This window comes from Tenebrio molitor, chromosome 1 (assembly GCF_963966145.1).
Source record: "Tenebrio molitor chromosome 1, icTenMoli1.1, whole genome shotgun sequence".
NCBI lineage: Eukaryota > Metazoa > Arthropoda > Insecta > Coleoptera > Tenebrionidae > Tenebrio > Tenebrio molitor.
In genome coordinates, this window is record NC_091046.1 from 46,741,553 (window position 1) to 46,763,016 (window position 21,464).

At 43.7% G+C, this 21,464-nt stretch overlaps 3 protein-coding genes across 7 annotated transcripts; 2 read left to right on the top strand and 1 right to left on the bottom strand.

Annotated features, from left to right (window-relative positions):
* The first annotated feature begins 649 nt into the window (after positions 1-649).
* Positions 650-5,186, top strand: LOC138139426 (SH3 domain-binding protein 1-like). Its single transcript, XM_069059702.1, has 5 exons — positions 650-1,315; positions 1,625-1,763; positions 1,812-2,108; positions 2,162-2,378; positions 3,087-5,186. Exons 1-5 carry the CDS (start codon positions 1,263-1,265, stop codon positions 4,868-4,870), a joined length of 2,490 nt encoding a protein of 829 aa, XP_068915803.1. The 5' UTR covers positions 650-1,262; the 3' UTR covers positions 4,871-5,186.
* A 230-nt stretch (positions 5,187-5,416) lies between these two features.
* LOC138139479 (sarcospan) lies at positions 5,417-12,122 on the top strand. Of its 4 annotated transcripts, none has more exons than XM_069059787.1 (4): positions 5,417-5,685; positions 5,792-5,982; positions 11,262-11,428; positions 11,477-12,122. In XM_069059787.1, exons 2-4 carry the CDS (start codon positions 5,844-5,846, stop codon positions 11,948-11,950), a joined length of 780 nt encoding a protein of 259 aa, XP_068915888.1. In that variant the 5' UTR covers positions 5,417-5,685; positions 5,792-5,843; the 3' UTR covers positions 11,951-12,122. The 4 variants fall into 4 exon arrangements, with proteins under 4 accessions (XP_068915888.1, XP_068915896.1, XP_068915881.1 ...); XM_069059795.1 differs by having other exon boundaries at positions 5,800-5,982; XM_069059780.1 differs by lacking the exons at positions 5,417-5,685; positions 5,792-5,982 and adding exons at positions 6,184-6,380; positions 9,265-9,482.
* RhoGAP15B (RhoGAP_ARAP and RA_ARAPs domain-containing protein RhoGAP15B) lies at positions 12,084-21,418 on the bottom strand. Of its 2 annotated transcripts, none has more exons than XM_069059685.1 (11): positions 20,247-21,413; positions 16,691-17,300; positions 15,477-15,670; positions 15,013-15,248; positions 14,748-14,871; positions 14,484-14,696; positions 14,245-14,432; positions 13,940-14,191; positions 13,595-13,729; positions 13,325-13,543; positions 12,084-13,274 (listed from the first exon to the last, which is right to left on the bottom strand). In XM_069059685.1, the coding sequence occupies exons 1-11, from the start codon at positions 21,073-21,075 to the stop codon at positions 13,005-13,007; spliced, it is 3,270 nt and encodes a 1,089-aa protein (XP_068915786.1). In that variant the 5' UTR covers positions 21,076-21,413; the 3' UTR covers positions 12,084-13,004. The 2 variants fall into 2 exon arrangements, 1 of the variants encoding a protein (XP_068915786.1); XR_011162292.1 differs by lacking the exon at positions 12,084-13,274 and having other exon boundaries at positions 13,402-13,543; positions 13,940-14,056; positions 14,118-14,191; positions 20,247-21,418.
* Between the last annotated feature and the right edge of the window lie 46 nt (positions 21,419-21,464).

Below are 21,464 nucleotides of genomic sequence, written 5' to 3' on the forward strand. Positions count from 1 at the left end.
TCTTCTAATTATATCTGACTTCGAAACACGACCAAATTTATTCTTGTAGAAATAATCGACGATCACAAGGATACAAAGTTTGGGTGGATGAGGACTTGTGGGCGTTTTTGTGAGTGACTGCGATAACACAGATTCGTGGTGGTTTTCAGAGCGCATCGTAATTTGGCGATTTAAAATTAAATTTGACATTTGTGCACTTGGTGACATTAGCAAGCGGTGGTGCCAACTGTAACTAAATGTTTGTAAAATATGGATAAATCGCGCTGCTCTAAGTACAAGATTGTGGTATTTGTTGACAAACAAATCGACTCGTTTTGTCCCAATTTCAGCTACCATTAGTACCAAGCAGAGCTCGACGAAAACCGAGCAAATTAGGTGCAATTAAATGCTTTCTTGACGAGTCAAGCACCTCTTAATCGCCAATCACTTGAAAATTAGAAAATCGTAACAGCTCTCAGAAATTGCTTTTAATTGACGACAATTAAGATATTTTTCACGTACACCCCGCATGTTCGACAAATCGAGTGATCACCTCTGATCACCCGCTATACATGCACAGTTGGTACCATTGAAGTGTTAAAATACTTGACGCAAATACTCGATGAGGTACGGTCTGCAATGAGGTGCCGCCGATAATTAAGTGCAAACAGAGATGTCCCCGTGCAAACAGTCTAATCGAACGTCTCTGTTTGCGCATTCTTATCTGTTTGCGGGGCGACACCTTTGTGAACCACCGATGACAGCGGTGACATTTCCCGTTCAAAATTTCGCGCCGTTCGGTTTGCGGTATTGGTGGGGCGGCCGTGAATCCCGTCGTAGAATCGGAAAAGTCGCGTGCGTGAAAAGATTCCGTTTTCCGGTGCGAAATTGCAGGGGAATTGTTAATTTCGGTCGAAATCAGAGCGCGCACCGACCGGACCCGACCATTTTCGTGTCGAGATCGTCCAGCCGCGGTGTCCCAGTAATAGAAAGTGATGTGGTCGTGTTGGTCTTTTTTTCGGTGTTGCCGACGATGATTTATGATATTTTGGCGTAATTATCAATTCGGGTTCCTGCGAATAATGCAACAAGGTAAAACGTGACGTGATTGGTGCAATCCGGTGAAAAGTCACCGTTGAAATACACTTTTGTTTACGTGAAATGGAAAGTGATATCTGCCTTCTCTATCATAACATGATCTCATCACGTAAAAGCTAATTTCTAGTGTTGTGTTATCGGTTTTTGTACAGGATTTTCAAGCACAATCGTCTCGATAAATTAATATGAAGAAGCAATTCTTCCGGGTCAAGCAGCTCGCCGACCAGACTTTCCTTAGGTATTTTTTTCCTAGTTACGCCCAAGCCCCGTCACAATCGACAAATTTCCCAATAAATCAATCGCCCAAATCCATATCATTCTTATCAACACGTCTACATCGTGTTTGTTGTGAAATAACAAACGAACGACAGTCAAAAATTTTGAGGTTATGACCTCCTCCACCCTTTCCACCTTCCTTTACGGCGACAATTTAACCAACAATATAATCGCCTGATTGCTCCCATTTATCCCATTGTATCCAAATTAACCCAATTATCGGACGCACAACTCGCGATTCTCTTGATTGACGCCGAGATGATTTTTACAGGGCTGACAAAAGCGAAGTTTTGAACAATGAAGAACTTCAAGTGGCTGATCAGAAAATCGAATACCTACGAACGGCACTATCCGCGATCGTCAAAAGGATACCGCACTCTGGCCAGAATAACGACATCGACAAGCGAATCGTAAGTCAAACTGGCCCTTCGTGAACACTCCTAACCGTCAGATTTTAGAAAAAGTGCACCGAGCATCACCTAGCACAGGTATTTCTCGAGCAGAGCACGCGGAGAAACGAACAAGGTGATTTGCAAGATCTATCTGGCGATTTATTTTGTACCATTTTGAAAAAATGTGGCAACGCGCAACAAGAACTCGCCAAGCAATATGCCGACCAGGAAAAACAAGTCGAGGATTTCGTCAGCACCCCTCTGCAGACACTACTAGACACTGACTTCCATAATATTTTGAAACAAAAGCGCAACCTTTCAAAGTATATTTTAGACAAAGACTCTGCAAGTAATAGGTATCATGTAAGTTTTTTTTTTTTGTGGGATTGGCAGATTTTTAATGAATGTGCCCTCAGGCGACGAAAAAAGAAGCTTTAAGAGATGACATGGAAGAGGCGGACTATAAAGTGGAACAAAGCAGAGACGCGTTGGCCCACGAGATGTTTAGTTTGTTAGCCAAAGAGAACGAATTGGCCGGTTACATGTTGCAAATATTGAAATGCCAAAGGTCTTATCATGATAGTGCCTTAAAACACCTAGAGGATGTGATTCCTGAGCTAGAAAAACAAATTGGTAGGTGTAACTGTTGACGCAAACTTGAACAGCTGTCATGACGGTGGCTAACTTCAGGTCAGTCTGACCAACTGTCAGATCGTAAAGTCGTGGCCAGTCTGTCATTTTTTATTTTTGGAAAATGTATTCTGAGAAGTATTAAATTTGAATAACCATTTAGATAAATATTTCCAAATAAGTTGCGAGTAGAGATAAGCGGTAATGGTTGCGCCATCACGCAACCCTGCTTGGTGGTAGAATTTCAAACTAAATTTGGTTAAACTGCGATTGATTTAAAAGAAATTTATAACAAAGAGCGAAATTATTCGAATCTCTTTGTGGCAACTTTGTTTTTTGTTCCTGTCAAAATATCTGCGAGGAAGTGAGATAGAAGAAATGAAGAATTATCCTTGTGCGTGTTATTAAAAAAAGAGATGAATCATGTTGTAAATATCAATATGTCGATATAAATATCTGCGGTTTCGCATTAAATATTTACTTTGCAGTAAATTTTGCAATGTATTACATACATTTATTTCAGTTTGTGGTTTTTTTTATCGTATTTTCAAATAAAAAGAGAGTTTGTTGTTTGTTTTTGTAATTTGTCAAAAAAGTTTTTGATTGTTGCGGTCCTCTGGGTTAAAAAGAAAAAGAAATGTTGCAGTGGGTTGCGCGCGGAGGAACGAAGAGGAAAAAAAACACAATGTTTACGGTTTGTTTTGTTTTTAGGCGATAGTTCGGTGAAGCGCGTCTACGGCATTCCCCTCCAGGAGCACTTGAGGGTGACCAACAAAAGAATCGCCCTACCGCTGGAAATCTGCATAACTTTGTTGATGAGGCACGGCCTCCACGAAGAAGGCCTCTTCCGCATCGCCGGCGGCTCTTCCCGCGTCAAAAGACTAAGATCGTCCATAGATTCGGGCTGTTTCTCGCAAAAACTGATCCCCGAGTACCAGGACGTCCACGTGTTGGCCAGCGCCCTCAAGATGTACCTCCGCGAACTACCCGACCCCCTCCTCACCTCCCAGCTGTACAACGACTGGATGCAGTCGATGCAGCGGCCCGAATCGGAGAGAGTGGAGGTGGTGAAGCAGCTGATAGCCAACCTGCCGCGCGAAAACCGCGAGAACCTCTCGTTCTTGATGCAGTTCCTGTCGGAGCTGTCGCGCCACCCGCAGAACAAGATGAGCTCGTCCAACATCGCCATAGTGGTGGCGCCCAACCTCCTGTGGGACAAGGGGGACGTGGTGAACATGGGGAACTGCGCGGCGATCAACATGCTGGTGGAGCTGTTCATCAAAGAGGTGCAGACGCTGTTTCCCGACGAGGTGACCAAGCTGGTGACGTTCTCGTGGGCGGACGACGACGGCGGCTTCATTAAGAACACGGTGGAGTTCAGCGTTAGCAGCGAGAACATCAGCGTGGCCGAGAGTCCCAAGCCCAGCTCCAGGAAGAAGAAGACGCCGGCGCCGGGACCCCCGAACAGCGTCGTCAGCAGGACCGACCAGGACCTGGTGCACAACGAGAAGAACGTGATGTCGGCGTCGTACCCGTCGGGCAGTTCGACGCTCAACAGGCCGCAGAAACCCAAAGACAGCTCCAAGTTGAAGACTTCGATAGGGGTGAACACGGACAGGATCAACCACCAGGAGGAAACGCACAAGAGTGAGACAGCCAAACAGGCGCCTCTAGTCAGTTTAGATAGTAGCAAAACGGTCGCCCACAAGGTCATCACCGAGCCGGCGACCCCAGTCCAGGTGTCCAAAGCCAAACCCGTACAGCCGATCCTCGCACAAAACGCTTGTGATAACAAAAACTTCAAAACCACATTAACGCACTCGGTGATGGCGGAGGCGGCGGCGCCCCAAGCCAAGCCGGTGGCGGCGCCCCGGTCGATCGACGCGACGGTCACCCGCAGCTCCTCGATCCGGATCGACCTGAAGGCGGCGCCGTCCGAGTCGGGCGAGGTGCAACTGCGGCGGCCGGAGGTGACGGCGGCGAAGCCCGAGGTGCCGGCGCGGCCCGCGTCGCTCAACAAAAGGCCAAGCGCGGAGATGGACCCGACCGTGCACCGGACGCAGTGCTCGGTCTACAGCGTGGCCAACAAGCAGCAGCCGAGCTACGTGAACGTGCAGAACCGCAACGAGAAGTTCCAGCCGGGCCACGACAACCAGATAGCCGAGAAGGAGCGCTTCCTGGGCCACCACCAGCCCATCAAGTTCGCCGACATCAACTCGAACAGCAGGCCGGGGCTGCCGCCGAAGGCGACCAAAACCGGCGACAAATCGGACGCGAGCAAGTCGAACGAGGACCTGGGCGACCTGGGGGAGAAGCTGAACGGCAATCAGAAAACTAGTCATGTGCGCACCAGGTCGGACGGCAACTTGATCGAGCTCAGCGACAGCCTGATGCAGACGCCGCCGTCGCCGAGGAGTCTGAACAAGCCGACGCAGCCGCCGCCTCCGCCGCCCGTCAACCTGTGCAGGAAGGAACCGGACAGTACTGATTTGTAATGTGGAACGCGTCCAGTGATTGAATTCTTTTCTATCGTTACTCCCGCTAGTAAATATATGAACAAATAGTTGCTGTTCGACTGAAGTTAAAATTTTAAATTTTAATGTTAATGTTAAAGTTGAAACTGATTTTATTTATTTCGGAGAATGATATATTTACTGGTTAATGATGAGGCACACAAGATGCAATTTATATATTTTTTATGTTCGCTTTAACAAAACTGATCGCAGTATAATTTTAGAGGTTAGGAATTTTGATATTTTTCATTTTATCAAAAGAACTGTACAAGCCGCAGTCAATAAAACCTTCAATTTACTTCAAAACTGTTTTATTACTGCACAAAAACGCATTTCCATCAAATCGTGAAGAGAAAAATCGAAGAAACATTTTTTCGTTTAATAAAAACTCCAGGTATGCAACGGGATATACATCGTGTATAGCTGGTTGCATATCTCTGACCAAATTTGAAAAAAATCGATAAAAACGCAAGTTGGATTTTGTTGCAAATACGAATAATAGTTATTATACGTCAATTACAACAACGTAGACAATTACGTTCGTAATAACAAGTGTTTAAGTTAACGAGTACTTAAATGGCGGCCAAAACAAGTTTTTTTTATTCGTTGGAAGTTCGGTCGATACAAAAAATTACAATTTAAACTTTCTAATTGACGTAACATTCATCAAATATCCGTTTGATAAATTGACTGGATCGAGAAACCGAGAACAGAAAGTCAGGTACCCAAACAAACAGTCCCTCAGCGCGCTGTTTATACGACCTTTTCCCGTTTATTTAATCGAATCCGACACGCAGGTACGTTATACACAATCCATTATCTCCAAATCGAAGCCTCCGACGGTCATGTAAACGTTTCATTTCCAAATGTTCCACATCTAAAAATACCAAAGAGCTATCAAAGTTTTACAGCACAATGGTTAGCCAGTTTGTACGGTAACCGGTTCCAAAGCAAAATGGAATGTTTTGTTAACAACCATGCGCTCAAAATTTACGATTTATTCGATTACGACGGCATTACCGCACCACGAAAACACCCAATTACCAGACCGGCCTACATCCTGCACGAGGACTACTTCTACCAATTTTACTACGGTAAGTGGAAACAATTAGACCCGATCGCCCCTCACCTCGTCGCTAATTGGCCCCGCCGTCCAGCTTGCTTTCCCCGGAACTTTCCCTCTCGACAGCGCCCCGAAGAGCCACCGCGAGTTCCGCGGCCCCACAGTTTGGGCGCCGCTGGTGGAATCCCACTTCTGATTTGAAAAAGGTGGGCAAGGTGGAGGTGAACGAGCGAGCACATGGCCATGCCATAGAAATGTAAATTTTTCGGTGCGGTAGTTGTCTTGCGGTGGTGCTCGCGTACGAATCGGCGCGACTTTCGATGTGCTCCACCGAATCGAAGAGGCGACCGTTGTGAGACGCGAAGCGCCTCCGAACGATGTGCATTTGCGTAACCGACGCCCAACGAAAAAGTGATTTTTCTTGAGGAAGTGAGTTTGCGAACTGGCAGAGGCAACCGCTGCGATCACGCAAAAACGACAAGAACTGGCGATTGTTTGTTGAAAAAACGCAAAAAGCGCCGCGCTGCTATCGCGTGTGGTGTCCTCCGGAGGTGGTCGCGTTGCTAAACGAAATTCGCTCGACTCCTACTTATGCAACTCACGTAATGACAACAGAAGCCTTATAATATTTGTCGCGTTTATTGTTGTAAATAATAACGGTGTGGTAATAATTGTTCTGTGCCAGTTACATATTTGCGCAGGAGCTGTGTTTGTAGGGTTAAATAGTCGCGGTAAATACCACGCGGATTACTCTTTTCGGGACAACCTCGATTTTTTTCTTCTTTAAAGATAACGCGCACCTAACAATTGGTTCCGTATTATGCACCGACTGTTTTTACATTTGTTGAAATTAAATGTGGTCGGAAAATACGTTTCACTCGGCTAAACTTGACCATTTTTTAATCTATTCACTTCACTTTTAACGCAATTGCGACGTTCCAAATGAGACCAGCGCACGGCATTCAGGCAGCATTTATTTACATCCTAGATAGTGCTGTCAAACATTAATGAACTTTATGACCTACTGGTCTGAATTTAGTACCGAGATATGAATCATTCTAAAAATAAAGTTGCGAATAATGAAAGTTTGTCACACAAAATAGACAAAAAAGACATTTCTGGATTTGGAAAAGTCTAACAATAAACTTCAAAAAAAGATAATTCAAAGCTGGTCGACTTAAAAAAAAATCGTTTGTTTGATATTGCGCAGTAAATCACGGTTTGCTGAATCAGTTCCGCTAATTTTCATTTTCTTAAACAATCCGCCTTATAATAAGCAATTTAATTGCATCGCAATTGATTTGATTCAAATTAATTTTTTCATTCTTACGTTGGCAACAGTCCACTTGCTACCACGTTTTCAAAGACTAATCAAGCGTGCTTACGTCAAATTCAAATGTCAAACGTTGGAACGTTATCGCGTTGACATTGCCAACGGGGCCCGCGTTGCGCATTTGAGATTACATGGTCGGGTTCATTTTTGCCAATTAATAAATGTCACAAACTGTTTTGTTTCTATTTTAACAATCTAAAAAAACAAAATTCGGAGAACAATTTCGAAATCCATTATTATATGTATTTAAATTGCATTGTGTGCAATTATAATTCCATTAGTGACAAATATCCTGAGGAACAAGTTACTACGAAGAGGAACGGAAAAAACAAGAGCCGGCTCTGATCACAACACCAGATGGCGTCCAAATCGTTTTTAGTAAAATGTTTAAGCAGAAATACCCACTTACCTTTACGTTTACTTCCGCTTCTCTTCGCGAATTAACCGCTTTCCACAAACTGCAATTCATTTTTCTTGTCATAAACAGACAGGAAACGCAGTTTCTAATTAATGACTATCTTGTTAACACACAAAAACCCGTTCATCAACTCCATTTGAATTGAAAATAACACCAGAGGGCGCTCAAGTAATTTTTGACATAAAGTCACTAGATATCTAGTGACTTTATTTTGACATCTTCAAAAATCTGTAGAACTTTAAGTAGGTATACCAAATCAGATTTTTTTTTGTCGTAAAACCTTCATCAGGATCCAGGCGAGAAAGAGTATTTTGTATTTAATCACCGCAAACACAAAAACTTTGTTCACAGACTTGACTTGACCTGTTCCGAACACTACGAGTAGAAGGCGTTGATCGGTGGTTATTTCTATGATGCCGTTATTAAATTTTCAATAAAATAAGATTTGTTTATGTTACTCTAAAACCGTCACTCCGACGAGAAACGTGAATTTTATTATTAATATGCATTTTCTCATCTCAAGCAGCTCATAAAACGCCGTTCCACTTGATTTGATTGCAAAACACTAGAGGGCGCCAAATTATTTTTAACCTCTACATTTCAACAAAAGCAATGAATTTTAAATACAAACTCTCACCTTGTGTATTCACGCGAGAAACTCCATTTAATCATTAATGCGTTTTAAATCGTTACACAACAGTCTGGTTCATAGAGCGTCGATTCCACACTTGACCTAACCTGGTAAAAAAAACACCAGTCTCAAGGCGATTAATAAAGATCTATTTTGTTACCATAATCGCCACCGAAACGGAAAACGTGCATTTTATTATTAACACTCGTTTTGTCAGCGCAGTTTGAAAAAGTGTTCACAGAGCATTCATTCTTGTCTTGATCTGATTTTAAAACATCCCAGATGGCGCTCAAGTCACTCTTGTTTGTACTTTTATTTTCTCATTCTTGCATTCGCTGGGGTTTAATAATTTGTTCAATAACTATCAATAATTTGTTTTTGTTGTAAAATCTTCAGTTATTAGTAAGAAATTCGTGATATCAACGCACGAAAGTCTTGTCGCAGACTTGTCAATAGTAGATGGCGCTCGGGTAGGACTTGGACTTAACCTATAACTTTACACCCAAAAAAAAAAAGAGAGGGAACTTTGAAACTGCTTTGCTGAGGATGCAGTTAATAATTTCCCGTAAAGTGAGCTTGGTTTTTATTGCCCTCCGTTTGACAGGAAGCGAGCATTTTACGAGCGATGGCGCTCGTCAAAGCCCCATTCACTCCGCATCCATCCATCTCTGACCGCATTTCCGTTCCTAATTAAGACAGCGCCCGATTCCGGCTCGCCGATTTTCCCAACAAAAACTGCAACCGTTTATTATCGCAGGCCCACACAAATAAACCGGCCGTAAATTTAACCGTAATCACGGAATTACATTTCACCGACAGCGCGCAACACGCTCTGTATATTTTAATTCGGGCTTTATGCGGAAACTAACGGTCGTCGTGGCGGTTGCCTCCGGAAAGCGCGTCTCCAGCAATGAAATCGGTGTTTTTTCAGTCGTCTCTCGATTAACATGTCGTCGCTGCAGCCAGCAGACGGGAACCGAACGAAAAACGGAAGCAGACCAGTCAGTTTCTATGATAATTGCGTGGAAAACGGAAATAATGGGGGCTCCGACAGTCTCGTCAGGGAGACGCAATTCGACGCCAGTCCGACGCAAGCACATTGTTTGGTCACGACCGTGCCCCAGAACATCGTGGCGCAGACACTGGCCAGTAAGCACACGCCCAACAGGAACAGTTTGAGGCACAGTCGCATGATTGCCATGAATAAAAATGGACGAGGTAAAAGGGGAAACAAGCACCTGAAGCGCTTTCCGGGTAATCTGGTCCAAAAACAGGATTACCTGAACAACAGTTGTACCCTTTACATTGTTACAGCCCTCGCGAAGGGCGTGAGAGACAACAACAGCTGAAATACAAAAGTCACTCAGTTGATTGTGACAAACAAAACTACAGTCTTGGATCAGTTCGTACGATCAAATTTAAATTAAATCAGCTTTGTCAATTTTTTTTTTCGTGTTATGTCGTTGCATCGACAATAATTGTTCGTGGCGCTGTCGGCGCCGGAGTCGAATCTAACCTAACTTATGCACCTACAGGTTCCTTTATTTGCAAGAATTAGTATCTTCCACCAGTACCTACAATATGTATTTAATTTCAAACTATAGCAAGACTTGAAACAGCGACAATTCTGCGGTTTTATTCCTTACCGTTTTCGATACAGGTGCCACATTACATTCCGATTATGTTCTTGTGGCCGGTCTTAACTCCGTATGTGAAGTGTAAGGAATACAAATGACGGATTACGGTAATGATGGCAATATTAAAAGTGCATTCAACGACTCCACCAATTAATATTCCGAAAGTTTGTCTCTCTGTGGTCTACGTGAGCGATTTTTGATCGGTAATACACTTTAAATTGTGAATGAAACTCAGCTACGTGCATCCTCTCCGCTGTTGGATATAGCTATTTTTTCATTTTCCGGTGCTATTTACGTAAATATATCCGGTCATGGGAGATGAGAATGCAGAGATTTTTTTTCATTTCGTTTCCGCTCAAAATTAGACGCTTGAATAACCTAACGCTCTGCTCGGTTGGGCTTTTTTTTTATTTTCGAGTCATTATGTCTAGAATATCAACGACTATTTTAACTGCGTTTTTATCATATTTTATGTTCGTTTCAAGTTTTCGATAAGTTTTTTTTATCGGTATTTAAAACTTGTTTGTGGCTTGTTCTGTTTCTGTCTTTTTTCATTACGTAGAAACCACAAAAATACAAAAAATTCCTTCGATATTCTTCTCCCCACATTTTTAGCTTTGTTCCGATTTGTTTTGATTTTTTTCCTGTCACATATTTTTCAAGCGTTTCTTCTCAACATTCTTGCTTCCTTCACTAAACCATTAAATTGTCCGACAATTATTTCTCCACCTCCACCTCTTCTCTACATTTCCTTCTTTTAAACTTTGTTCTCTGTCTTACCAGACGCTCACTCACTTCTTTAAGTCACTTAAAAAAATTATTTCGGCGTTTGTTATTAATTTATTATGGTTTAAACTGCGTATTAAATATACAAAACAATATGATTCATCAAATTATACATGACAGCACTTGGGTAAATGAACTTAAGCTCAAACAAATAAGTGGTTCGGAAGGTTCTTTCTGTTGACGATATTTGGTCTTTTCTTATCTTAAAATAACTTCAGTTCCGCATCATCGTGGGAAAAATTCTCTACACTTTTTTTTGTTAACAAAAAACTGCGAACGTATAACTCGTTCCATTTACATTAAACTAATTTGGTGTCTTTGACGTACAATGTTGAATTCGTAGCGACAAAACTTTCTAGAATCCACTTGTTCCGTTTGACGTACTTTTGCTTTTAAATGTAATTGCGCATTTCCTCACCTTTTACGCGTTTTCCAACAATTAAACGCTACATGATTCATACCCCTCAGGCTTGAGGCACCATTAAAACTTGTTCCTTCATTCCAGTACCGAACAAATACCTTCCTGCAATAATCCGGTACCATAAACTAGCCAAAGCACTGTTGGGCCTGATCATACTACTCGGACTAGCAATATGTTTCCTGGCCCTGTGGCTGCTAATCTGGGCCCCCAACATTCGACAACGAGACAATCCGCACTGGAGCGGCGTTCCGGTACGTCCCCGATTTGAGAAATTACGATCTCATCAAAATATCTTCCAGGTCTTGCTGTCCGGAATCCTGGGTATGGTCCTGGTGTGCTGCTTCCGCAAGGAACACCCCGGCATGAAGAAAAACTTCTTCGTCTACTCGATCAAGGTCCTGAGCGTGATGTTGAGCTCGCTGGCCGCAGCGACCTCTTTCATCGCGTGCGGTTTCGCCGTCGTCCACCTGGTGTCGCTCTACACCATGACCTGCACCCCCTCGGCCAAACTGGACTCGACTTGCGTGTGCCAAACCGCCGCCAACAACGACACGAGCTCCTCGGTTCGCAGTTACCATTACGTCGACCTGAGCTGTCTCGAGGTCGACAACATACTCACCATCCTCGTCATATTTTCGTGCGCTTGCAACTTTATAGCAGGCGTTTTGGAAGTGTGGTACGTCTACCTACACTGGGCCAGTAGGTATATCTATACCTATTCCAAAGTCAGGACCGAGGACAATCAACCGACAGTTCTTACCAATTCTAGATAATACTCGTACCTGTTTTTCCGTCACGTCCCAAAGATTTTTCTGTGTATATACATGTGTTATATTTTCGATTTTAGTTGTACTTGCAGCTTGATTCGGCGCGTTTACTTAGGATTTGCTGTGGAAATTAAACACGTTGTCTTTGTAAAAAATTTAAATAAAGTTATAGATTTTTCACAGTGTATATCCTTCTTACAAGTACAGATTTAACGATCACAATTACTGTTAACATGGCAATGAACAGACTTGGCCACCTTTCGGCAAGACTGGAACCGTTTAGGAATGGCTACCATAGAAACTAATTTTGTACAATTTGTACACTGCTTTGCAAACAAAACCGGACGAGTTATCTCGGCTCGCCGATGACTCATCAACAAATCTTGTTTGCGTTTCCCTACAAAAAAGCTATAGTTGCTGTGGTCGTTACTTACACCTGCGACACTGATTTCTGCAGATGCGTCGCCTTCTTTTTGCACTTCTTTCGCTTGGACGTATCACAGTCACAATTTAAAAACAACAAATATGTCATACCTGACATGAGCACCAGAAAACGTTCAATTCCAATTTGACTCTTTAAGCGTCAATTTCTATCACACACGTCAACATGACAAACAGCACCGTATGTTATTGCTATTCATAACATTGGACACAATATACACTGTAACAATCAATTAAAATATATAAAATATTCTTCTGAACTCTTTCAAGTTTAAAACTTTGATGTATAAATAAAAATAAATGTGTGTAAAACCATCTGATAACTGCTCCCTCTACCGGAGCAAATGTAACACTTGCAGAAATCAGCGCCACCATGGATACTAGTAGCAAGCTATAGGCATAGTACGTTGTGTGGATACCATTATTTTATAACAGGTGCGGCTTAAGTAAAAAGTAAGTAAATTGCACTAACGGAATATATAGAAATGCGTGGTTTGGTAACGATTCAAAATTGCTATCCGCCCACTACCGCAGGCGCCACATTTAAGTCCACTTGCGACATCCCTTCGTGAAGAGATCGAGCATGACTTAAGTCTAAAACCAGCTTAACTAACTAACTTCAATTCTGCATCAAGTTAACGTGCATCGCGGGTTGCATCAGACTATCTCTGTAGCGCGCCTTCAGCATGGACCCCAACCATTTCGCCCTGGTCTGGGGGTCGTTCCACACCAACACGTTGCCGAAGTACGGACAATTCTTCGTCCGTTGCGGGTGCATCTTTCTCTCGATGAACGTGATCGTCCATTTCGATTGGGGATTTCTCTTCGACTCGTGTCCGAAATACCACAAAATTTCCTCCATGCTGTACGTGAAAAGTTTCTCTTCACACTGCAACACGACACTGATTCGGATTGTCACGGGTAGAGTGCGCCACTTACCGAGCGATCTTTGAAACAGTTCAGCTTGCCTTGGCTGAACTCGAACATGAATATTTTGAAGTTTTTCGAACGGGAGTCGGAAAATTTCAGTTCTGCCGAAAGCGTGGTCGACTTCTCTTGAATGAAGTCGGAATATTTGGCTATGGGGAGGAGCACCAGGTGGTTGTCTTTGCGGTCGGGTTCGTCCCAGTAGCTCCATCTGAGGACTATGTCTAAAACCTGGGGCCACGATCACGGAAAACTGATGGGGTAAAGTGCAGAAAATCGTACCTTCTCGGAGAAATGAATCGGTCTTTGTAGTTTGTTGTTCAACACTACCTCTTCCAAGATCAAGTCGTGGACTTGCATGTTGATTTTTGAACTCAATTCCACGCAAACGTCGTACGCAGTCTTATTAGGTCCGATCTACAATTCCAATCGCAACTTGTACACAAAATCTAAATAAAGACATTTCGACAATCGATCGCCATTTTAATTTTTGAAAATTTGACAGTCGACTCGTACCAACCAAAAAGACGAAAGTTACTAAATTAAACTGTCAATTCATTTCATGTACTTAAATCTATTTGAAGATTTTACGACGATAAAAGCGAGTCTCGTCTAAAATAAACTTACCGCAACATTGACAGGCTGTCCTTCTTTGTTGTGAAGATAAATCCACACTCGAAAATCGCCGGCTTTTTTACTATTACCGACGACCCCTTGTGGCGCCTTGCTGTACTTCTCCAACACCTGTAACATTAATTTTTCTTTCTCAATTTCGGCCGGATCTTCCGGAAAAATATCTCTGTACATTTCAATCAGTTGGCGCACCACGACTGTATTCTGTAGGTGTTTGGTACTCGTGACCGAATTATTATCCTTATCCTGAAAGCAAACGTCAAAACCTGGAACAACCGCCACACTCTCGTACACTTCACCTCCTGGTGCATCAAACTCGGCCCCCAAACCGCCGCCAAATTCTCCACGTTCATCCGATTCTTCTTGTGTTGCGACGCGACAAAATGCAAATGCCCCAACAACTTCTTGGCGGTCTTGTACGAAATGGGAGGCAACTGATCCAGGCACGCCTTGTACATCCTGATCCTGTCGTCCCTGTCGTTGTGTTCTGAAAGAGCGCGTCATGAATCATTGCCGAAAGCGAGCGCGCTCGACGTACTCGACACTTGATGCAAATACTGTCGCTGGTTGTTGGTCAAAACCGGCTCGGGCAAGTCTCTGATGAACCTCTTCAGAGCAGTGGCCACGTCGTGCTCCGTGTGCTTGTCAATCGTGAGCTGCACCGCCCACGCGTCTTTGCGGAACTTCGCCAGGATCTCCGCGACCGCGGTGTTGGTCCCGGGACGGCGATAAATCCCCTCGGTCATGCTTCCTGCGGTTGCCAACGCTCACACGAGACCACCTCACCAACACTTCAACTCACCGTGGGTGTAGATAAAGTTGATGCACTTTTCCACCAACACCGGGATGTCGTCTTTGGTCAGCTGCTGCTGCTCCAAGTAGGCCCCGTTGTTGTGCGCTGCCAACTTGACGATGTGACACCACACCTGAAAACCAACCTTTCAATCATACGGTCACGTGACGGAACCTACAAACTACGCTACTGTGATATGTACCTTTCAGCCGTACGCAGGCTGCAAAATGCAGAGAAAAGATTAACGAAATGTCCGCTCTGGATGCTACTGTACCTTGGTCTCTCTGGATGTCCACATGCGCAGGTAGAGGGTGACGTTTGGGGTGTCGACCACGATGTTGGGACCTTTGTCGTTGGTGCGGGGGTTGTTGTCGCTCTCTTGGTACATCTGCAAGACCATGCAGCGCACTTTTCGCAGGTCCATGGTCTTGGTGGACTGGTTGTCGACGGCGTAGAAAAGGTTTCTTCCCGAGAGCATCAGCCAGGCTCCGACCCACCTGCCACTGACTCCTGTCGAAAGACCAACCATTAATATTATTATTATTATTATTGCAGAGGGCGAGAAGCCGACATTCTCCACGGCTCAAAGCGTGCAATATGAGCTGCCTGAAGTCATGCTTGATCGGTGTCCTTAAGAGGATTATATTTCAGCAACAAAATTTCCACTTTTGGTTTCAAGTGGATACACCGAAAACAGTCGTGTGCCGACAACGGTTGCACTTTCAAGTACCCACTCACCTTCTCTTAGATAGGCCCACCCCATGCGGGTGTAGTCCGTCGTAATCCTGACCGGGAACTTCTTGGTCAAGCTTTCGGCGAGACATTGCATCCACACTCGTCTCTCGGAGATGTCTCTGGTCCCGTAGATGTGACCTCCGCGACTCTTCCCGGTCGTGTTCAATTCGAAACAGTGAAGGTCATCGTTGTCATATCTGAAAGCGTTCGATTCGTGTCACTTTTGTTTCATGGCGAATCAGTGAACCGCGGAGATAATGGGATGGGAAATGGAACGATCTGCTTCCTGGATGCTGTGTGAATATCAGAATCGCGCAACGTCCAATTAAACGAACAACGAACGAAAACACAAAAAACCGCAAGGTCACCGATAAAAAAATACAAAAAGCAAACAGTTCTAGACTCGCGAAAGGGGTTATTGACAAAGGTTAACGGCTAGGGCCACCTTGAAAAGTCGACTCAGTTGCATAAAAATTTAGATAAGCTTTTATGTGTTTGTCAGTCATTTTTATGACATTTTTAACGTGAATCAGTTCGTATTATTGAACGACGAAAAAAGCGTTGCATCATTTTTATTATGTATTGGAAAATTATTGACACTTTCATTTTTACGGTGTACGACTGGAGTGTGTTGCGCTTTTGTACAATTGTCGTTCCGTGTTGTCACACGGTTCAAATTGTTATTAATTAGAAAATTAAAGACTTCATTCACAACAACGCTGCTGGCACAATTAATGACCAGATGTTACACATCAATCAATGGGAAACTGAAAAGGCGAAAAAGAAAATTACAAAAATTACTGCGCAGAAAGAGACCGAGGCGCAAATTCTCAACCGACTTTGCGTTTTTATGCGAGAAGTAAACTTTTTTACGACAGATACGTCGGTCGTTTGAGTCATCCGAGTACGGCCAAGTCGACCGCAGGAACAAAACACAACTTCTGTTCGGTTTGAGGTAATCAGGATGTGAGAGTCAAATGATGGATGCGGCGATGTAGTCGGTAGCAGCGGCGGCGGCAATCATGACGTTACTTAAATCTTGGCTTGCATGTCACAACACTAAACTGGATAAGTGGGCGACGAAAACAAAAGACGTCGGGGCATTGCACGTGTCGTTGCCACCGTCGATATTTACCCCGAGATAACAAACAAGCCCAAGGTCTGCAACTCGTTGGTGAAAAAGAAAACCTGCAACCCGCAACCGCCTCTCCACTCACTTGTATTTGAACTTGGGGTCCTGGAGGATCTGGATGCTGAGCACGCTCTCGGCCGGGAAGTGCTCCTTGATCGACTCCGACGTGCTGTCGGCGTAACAGATGAAATTCGAATTCTGCAGGACGCACCACCTGCCGCTGTACTCGCCGAAGAGGTCCTCCACCGGCCCGCCTTGCACCTTGTACAGCATGCCTTTCTTGTGGACGAAACTCTTCACCTCGAGTTCGGGCCTCTGCACGACCGAGTCCCTGTTCCTGACGCCCTTCACCACCTCGGGGGCCTTCTCGAGCGCGCCCTTCAGCTGCTTCAGCCATCCCGTCTTTTTCGTCTCGCTGGCGGTCTCCTTGACGGACTCGTTGGAGGTGAACCAGTGACTCCTGGACTTCTCGCGGGGGGAGATTTGCGGCGGCTGTTGCTCCTCTTCGGGGAGGGAGTCGAACCGGACGGGGGGCGCCGGCGGCGTTATGAAGTCCTCGGGGTCGGAGTCGTTGGAGATGCTCCAGTCGTCCAGAGTCTTGGTGATGGAGAGGTTGCCGTACAGGTCGCCCTGGAGGAACTCCTCCAGCAGTTTTATGTCCTCTTGGGCCAGGCACGAGGTCGGCGGGGGCTCCTCTGCAAAGGAAACTCACATTTTGGACTGCTCCGAAACTAATTTTTTCAAATTTCGTCAAGTTGGCAGTCCTGACCTACCTACTCGATTTTACACGCAACGCAAGACTTATAAAAATACACTTGACAGCTTTTATCACAATTCAAATATATTAATACGATTTAGATAAGAAATAAATATTTATGCTTCAATTACTAAAAATTATACATTATTTTTTTTGCAAATAATCTCCGATAAATGCAAACAGACACTCTAATTGTTTAAGTTGGCAGTCGTGACACTCCAATGACATACGTCACTCGCTTGACAGTGCCAATATTTTTAATACGATCAGATTAAAATAAAAATATTTTTACGGAGTGATGTAATATCGCATAACAATACTCCACGACCGCATTTTTTTTATCTACAGGTGTTTCCGAGTGAAGTTGCAACAACTGGATGTCTTATCGCTAACTAGGCTACCACCGTGAGCAAATATTTGACTATTCTGATTTCAATTCTTTGCATAAAAAGTGATATTTGATCAAACTATTGGGTAAACAACGGAGACAAGTTCCATTGAACTTAGATTGGATGTTTTCGCAGTCGTGCGTTATTAGCCAATTGAATTAATTCCAACTGTAAAGAAATCTGAGTGGGATGCTCGAATGCAAACGACGCAAATCGCACAATAAGACGAGCTTGATGTATACAAAAATTGCACAATCTACTGTCCATATTTCGAAATTGTGCCTACATGAGAAGAGAAATATTTGCTCGCAAAACAATCTTCACTTTCCCATCGTCGCGTAGCTTGGCAAACATTTGAACTACATTTTTCGCGACTCGGATGCAAAATTAAAAATTATCTCTGCTACTGGCGCCAGTTTTTCACAACAATCTGGACAAATTTGCTCCGAACTTCAGAAGGAAACCCGACCGATGCGTCACACATATCCTGATTAACCGACCGGAGAAGACGCACGCGGTCTCGTTTCCCAGAAAAACTAAAACGACAAGATAAGCAGGAAATTAGTCAAGTCCAACAGTCAGCTCTTCTGTTCGTAATTCAATTCGGTCGGATGGATGTGGACCGTGAATCATCTTCTTTGTTTGACACCAATAAGAACGGATCGTTAATGAAAACAAAGTTCATGTAACAGTATCCAGAGCGATTTATTTCCATTGAAACGCAATAAACCACGCGCTCGTAATCACCACGACTGACAATACGGTTAACTGCAAAGAATGCGATCGAGATGGGGGCAACGATACATGGGGGTTAGGGATTACGTTTACGACGAAAAGCGACGCAGCTGTTTGTAGTCGTTTTCCAGTTATGCGACGGTTAGCGCATTTTGCTCGTTATCAACGTAATGTGCTATCGAGAAAATTCCGCTGTTGGGTTTTCTTCGCTAGCGGATGTTCTGCACATTACATTTGTTCAACTGGTTCGGATTTGCACCGTGACGGTCGATTGAAATTTTTTCAAAACTAATTTCGTTAATTCTATTTAGAATTCTCTTCGCTGAAAAACAACATGATTGTATTTCTCTTTTTTCGAGTGTTAGTAATGTTATTTTAGCTAATTTGAGTGACTCTTTCTTTTGACCTTAATGTTTGTAATGATTCAACTAAAATGTTAATCACCAAAATACACCCGCTGTAACGGATTCGTTACTTAAAATTGTTTTCTTGTAACTAAACATATTAAACATGACTGATTTGCATTCGACAATTCTAGAAAAATCAAAATTTTCATTTAAATGTTTCTTATCATTTCAATATTTGTGTGAAAAAACGCCGATTTTAGTATTCTATAATTGCTAATTATAGAATAATAGAACAGACACCGATAATGAGATAACAATACAAAAAATCTACGTTCAATGACATTTCATCATTACTCAGCTATTTTCCTAAATTCAGGTTTTTGTTAAATTAAAACAATAATTTTAAAAATATTTTCTCCATGCAGCACCATAATAATTACGTAAATTTTGTAAAACTTCTATGTTACAACTTGACCTCGACGGAACTTATCAATCACTCGGTATATGGAAACCTTCGCTACAATCTTCGCCGGGGAACAAATGATTTTTATCACTTTGATAAAAATCGGTGAAATTCATCTTATCGGACTTTCTATTTTATGCTTTGTCAAACAACAAATTACGCCTCGGAAACAAATTATCTCCAATAACCTCATATTTGATAAATACTACCGAATGTTCCAATTTACTAAGAAATAATCATTGAAGGTGATAAGTACAATAATATGTAATAAATTATTATGAACCTTTTTATTTGTATCCAGCGAATCATTACATTAACTCCTTTTCAAATAAACTAATAAAAAATAACTCCATCCCTTTGAACTTTCTCCCTTCATGTTTCCATATTTTTTCCTTTTTAATGTTAGCATTTCGTTTCTTAGCTAGTTTAGGTCTATCAAAAATATTGCAAGAGAGTGATCGTCGATAACATGTTTCATAAATCGCATGTTGCGACTTCAATCAAGGTCTTGCAGAAGATGCACTTGTTGCATCCTCAGAAACGACATAAAACAGGAGATAAAACGCTAAACCTATAAAAAATATTTGCCCGCACTTGTACTGCTTTTTTTGTAAACACAGTTAACAAAAGAAAATAGTCGACAACACCTGAAAGAAATTACGAAATCAATATGCCACATAAATAAACTTGACGCGATTTATCAGTTCCAAGTGTGACTCACCGATAAACGTATTTACAAATAACTGTGTTTATTCGTTTGGATTTTATGACGGCTCAAGCGAGAGAATTTCATGATTAGTGGAGTTGTAAAGATAAACAACACGCTCTGTTTGGACAGATTACGGAAAATAAACGTCAAATTTGACAGCAGGAGAATTGACCAATGAAAACTGAGATTTTCGAAAATTGGCCAATCACGTGGTGGTCGGAAACGTCATTTGTCAACTCACCCTCTTTGGGGGGCTGGGTCCTGCTGAGGGGGTCGAACTGCAGGATGACACTCTCCCTGCACTTCGGTTCGGGCTCCTGGCGCGGCTTGGCCACTATCGTGTGGTTCTCGTAGAGCGAATTCCTGATTTCTATCGACAAGTCGCTCACGTTGGAATTGACGTCGAAACTCCGCGACTCGTCCTTGACGATCTCCACGTCGTTGTAGATGTTCTCCACTTTACTGACCGGGTCGTAGAACTTCCACGAGCCAGACCTGGACAGGTCCGAATCACTGTTCGAATAAACTGGAAACACACTCTCATAATTCTGGTAGCTGCCTACGTTCGAGTGCTCCGAGTTGCTGGTGCTGCCCGAGACAGACGGCGGGGCGTCGTAGATGACGTCCTGGGGGAGCGGCGGTGGCGGGTGGGCCGGCGGCGGCGCGCTGAACTCGTCGTCCACGTTGTTGTAGATGCTCGAGTTGCAGCTGAGGGGCGACTGGAAGCTGATCGAGTTGAAGATGTCCAAGGTGTCGGAGAAGTCGTCGGGCTCGGACTCGGGCCCTGGGGGGACCTCCTGGTGGTACGAGTTGAAGCGCTTGGTGATCCTGCGGACGCTCTGTCTGGTCCCCTCGATCACCGCCTTCTTCTTGTCCTGCACGAGGCCCCCGATGTCTCCGGCGATTTGTTTGGAGGCGTTGCTGAGGGAGCGGACGCGCCGCGAGAACGTGTTGGACTGCTCATCGGGGGAGTCGGGTTTGACCTTGGGGGCGGCTTTGCGAGGCGTCGGGACCGGTTTCTTCAGGTCGGGGGGCTGGTTCTGCCGGGGGGCGGGAATCGGGACGCTCATGCTTGCGGTTTGGGGGACAAGTGCATAGCTACGACGGGGTAATTACACTGTTACCTGTTACACCGTGTTCATTACACTCTTATCGCACAACTGTGAGAGATAAAAGCGGAGAGCTAATGATGGGCATGACTGAACCGTCGGAACGAAACACAAAGAATAACAATGTCGGACGATGCAAACACAAACACGTCCGACGCGCACCGACACACAACTCTTAGTACAACTCCGCGAGAAGTCGAGAACTGGAGGAATTCTGTTTTTATGACGCATAAAATAATCACTTTCAACACTGTCTCAATTATGACAGTTTGACAGTTTCACGACCAACGATCTATCACTCTCCGACCACAGTCAACTGAAAAAGAAAGACTGAGATGGCAAATACGTCA